Source organism: Micropterus dolomieu, linkage group LG01, assembly GCF_021292245.1.
Source record: "Micropterus dolomieu isolate WLL.071019.BEF.003 ecotype Adirondacks linkage group LG01, ASM2129224v1, whole genome shotgun sequence".
Classification (NCBI taxonomy): Eukaryota; Metazoa; Chordata; class Actinopteri; order Centrarchiformes; family Centrarchidae; genus Micropterus; species Micropterus dolomieu.
This window is the reverse complement of record NC_060150.1, coordinates 47,048,741-47,052,036: the sequence shown is the minus strand read 5'-3', so window position 1 is coordinate 47,052,036 and position 3,296 is coordinate 47,048,741. Positions and strand designations below refer to the sequence as shown.

The window sequence follows — 3,296 nt, the reverse complement described above, 5'->3', positions numbered from 1 at the left end:
CCCGTCAGATCCACAGACCCTGGAATGCTGAGTTCACTTAACAACTGCCTTTGTGAAGTTAAAAAATGGATGTCAAATAATTTCCTCCAGCTGAACTCCGACAAAACAGAAATCCTGGTCATCGGGTCTCAGCAGATGGCAAAACAAATACTGCCATTTGCTGGTTCCCTAGTAAATCACATTAAGCCTGTTGCAAAGAACCTTGGTGTTTGGTTTGATAGTAATTTAAATTTCGAGCAGCACACCACAAAGGTTGTTCAATCATGTTTTTATCAACTTAGAAATACAGCAAAAATTCGATCTATGTTAACTTTTAAGGACACCGAGACCATTTTACACGCCTTCATCTCATCACGCCTGGATTATTGCAACAGCCTTTTCACCTGTTTAACCCAAAAATCTATTGATCGACTCCAGACTGTCCAGAACTCAGCTGCCAGGCTTTTAACCAGAACAAAGAAATATGACCACATTACTCCTATTTTAGCTTCATTACACTGGCTCCCAGTATGTTTTAGAATTGACTTTAAAATTCTATTGCTCACTTTTAAAGCTCTTCATGGCCTCTCGCCTTGTTATATTTCTGACCTTTTAGTCCCATACGCACTAGCACGTACCTTGAGATCCTCGGGCAGAGGTCTGCTGTCTGTTCCAGAGTCTCGACTGAAAACTAAAGGGGACAGAGCGTTTGCTGTCAGGGCCCCGAGGCTCTGGAACAGCCTGCCCGAGGAAATCAGGTCGGCTGAGTCAGTGAACTCTTTTAAGTCCCTTCTTAAAACATACTTTTATAGGAGAGCCTTTCCCGATCTTATTTGACTTTATTTTATCCCTTTTATTTTATTCTATTTTACTAATTTTAAATTTATCTTAAACGTGTATTTTAGTCTTTTCAATGTTTTCATGCTTTTATCTTGTATTGTTTCTGTATTATTGTCTTTACACTTGTTAAAGCACTTTGTAACTTGTTTTTGAAAAGTGCTCTACAAATAAAGATTATTATTATTATTATTAGATATTTACTGCAGATGAAGAAAACAAGTATTAATAAGAAAGTTGATGGTTTTGTGTATGTACTGTGTGTTTCTCGTACCGTCCACTTGTAGGTTGATAAATGAATTCTTGTTGCCTCTGATGATGCTGGTGAAACACTTGTATCTGCCCTGGTCCTGAACCTGGACCCCAGTCAGCTGGAGCGAGGCGTTTCCTCTGGAGATCTGGTCCTTGAACAGTGATGTCCTGCCTCTGAAGTGCTGGCCCTGGTGTCCCAGCTGGTCTTGGTTGTTGTAGTAGGAGTGGACAAGAGTGTCTCCAGCTGTCACCACAGTCCAGTGGATGACTGCATCAGTGCCGCCCTGGAAGCTGCACGGTAAGATGCAGCGCTCCATAAAAACACAGGACACCTCAGCATCTGCAACACATCAGGTACAAACAACATCTTTAGTTTGTAAGTTAGAAAGGAATAAATGAAGGCTTTTGTTGGTTTGCCTTTTATTTAGTTTCAGTTTGAATGAAGTGTGTTTTAAGATGAAATAACAAGGTGCATGGTGTATTTTTGGGTTCAAAATGTGTAAGAATATTTCTTTTGTTGACTGTGTTTATTTTTTAGACAAAAAAAAAGCTAAGTGAGCTTGTGTTTGTGTGTGTGTGCGCGCTGTACTACTGGACTATCACCTCTCGAGGTATAGCATATTATCACCAGTAAATGTCTCTGCAACACAGTACACAGACTTCTTTGACAGGACGTCAGAACTTTCTTCAGTCTGTTGATGTTCGTTAATTTTCTTTATTGTTTTAAACAAAAGAAATTCATTTCTTCATGTCATCCGTCTCAATGCCTCTATTTGACATTTCCTCGCTCCTCTCTTGAACCAGAGGTTCTTCTGGTCCACCATCCCAAAGCTCTTATTTGGGTCCGAAGTGAGTGACTTTTTTCTACCATGGTCCAGCTCAGCACTGACAAAAAATGTCTATTTCAACATAAATGGTGATGTCAGCAGCGTTTGTATGCAGGTTCCTACTGTCACTTGTCTCAGAGTCATTTGTCACTGATTTACATTTGTCTGTAGTACAACAGACACGTCTATTTAACATTGTGTGAAGGTCGGGTACAGAGCCCAAGGAGTGGCAGACTGGGGTGGTGGTTTCCGTTTTCAAAAAGGGGGACCAGAGAGTGTGTGCCAATTACAGGGGTATCACACTTCTCAGCCTCCCCGGTAAAGTCTACTCCAAGGTGCTGGAACGGAGGGTTCGGGCCGATTGTCAAACCTCAGATTGAAGAGGAACAATGCGGTTTTCGTCCCGGTCGTGGAACAACTGACCAGCTCTTTACTCTCACAAGGATCCTGGAGTGGGCTTGGGGAGTATGCCCATCCAGTCTACAAGTGCTTTGTAGATCTGGAGAAGGCGTATGGCGGGGTCCCCCGGGAGATACTGTGGGAGGTGCTGCGGGAGTATGGGGTGAGGGGGGCCCTTCTCAGGACTATCCAATCCCTGTACATCCAAAGCGAGAGCTGTGTCCGAGTACTCCGCAGTAAGTCGGACTCTTTCCAGGTGAGGGTTGGCCTTCGCCAGGGCTGCGCTTTGTCACCAATCCAGTTTGTGAGATTCATGGACAGGATATCGAGGCGTAGTCGTGGCGAGGAGGGGCTGCTGTTCAGGGGGCTTGGGATCTCGTCACTGCTTTTTGCGGATGATGTGGTCCTGATGGCATCATCGGTTTATGACCTTCAGCTCTCACTGGATCGGCAGAATGAGAAGCGGTTGGGACGAGGATTAGCACCTCTAAATCTGTGGCCATGGTTCTCAGCAGGAAACCGGTGGAGTGCCAACTCCAGGTAGGGAATGAGTCCTTACCCAAAGTGAAGGAGTTCAAGTACCTCGGGGTCTTGTTCACGAGTGAGGGGAGACTGGAGCAGGAGGTTGGCCGGAGAATCGGAGCAGCGGGGGCGGTATTGCACTCACTTTACCGCACCGTTGTGGCAAAAAGAGAGCTGAGCGGTAAGGCAATGCTCACGACCTACCGGTCGATTTTGGCTCCTACCCTCACCTATGGTCATGAAGGCTGGTTCATGACTGAAAGAACGAAATGGGTTTCCTCAGGCGGGTGGCTGGTGTCTCCCTTAGAGATAGGGTGAGAAGCCCGGCCATCTGCGAGGAGCTCAGAGTAGAGCCGCTGCTCCTTTGCGTTGAAAGGAGCCAGTTGAGGTGGTTTGGGCATCTGGTAAGGATGCTTCCTGGACGCCTCCCTAGGGAGGTGTTCCAGGCACGTCCAGCTGGGAGGAGGCCTCGGGGAAGAC

General features: G+C 45.8%; 1 protein-coding gene across 1 annotated transcript in view; it reads right to left on the bottom strand.

Moving 5' to 3' along the window:
• The window catches only part of LOC123968285 (CD276 antigen-like), a 25,454-nt gene that overhangs the window by 8,783 nt on the left and 13,375 nt on the right, over window positions 1-3,296 (bottom strand). The window contains exon 2 of the mRNA XM_046044945.1: window positions 1,091-1,408. Coding sequence (XP_045900901.1) covers window positions 1,091-1,408 — 318 coding nt within the window. The remainder of the gene's footprint in view (window positions 1-1,090; window positions 1,409-3,296) is intronic.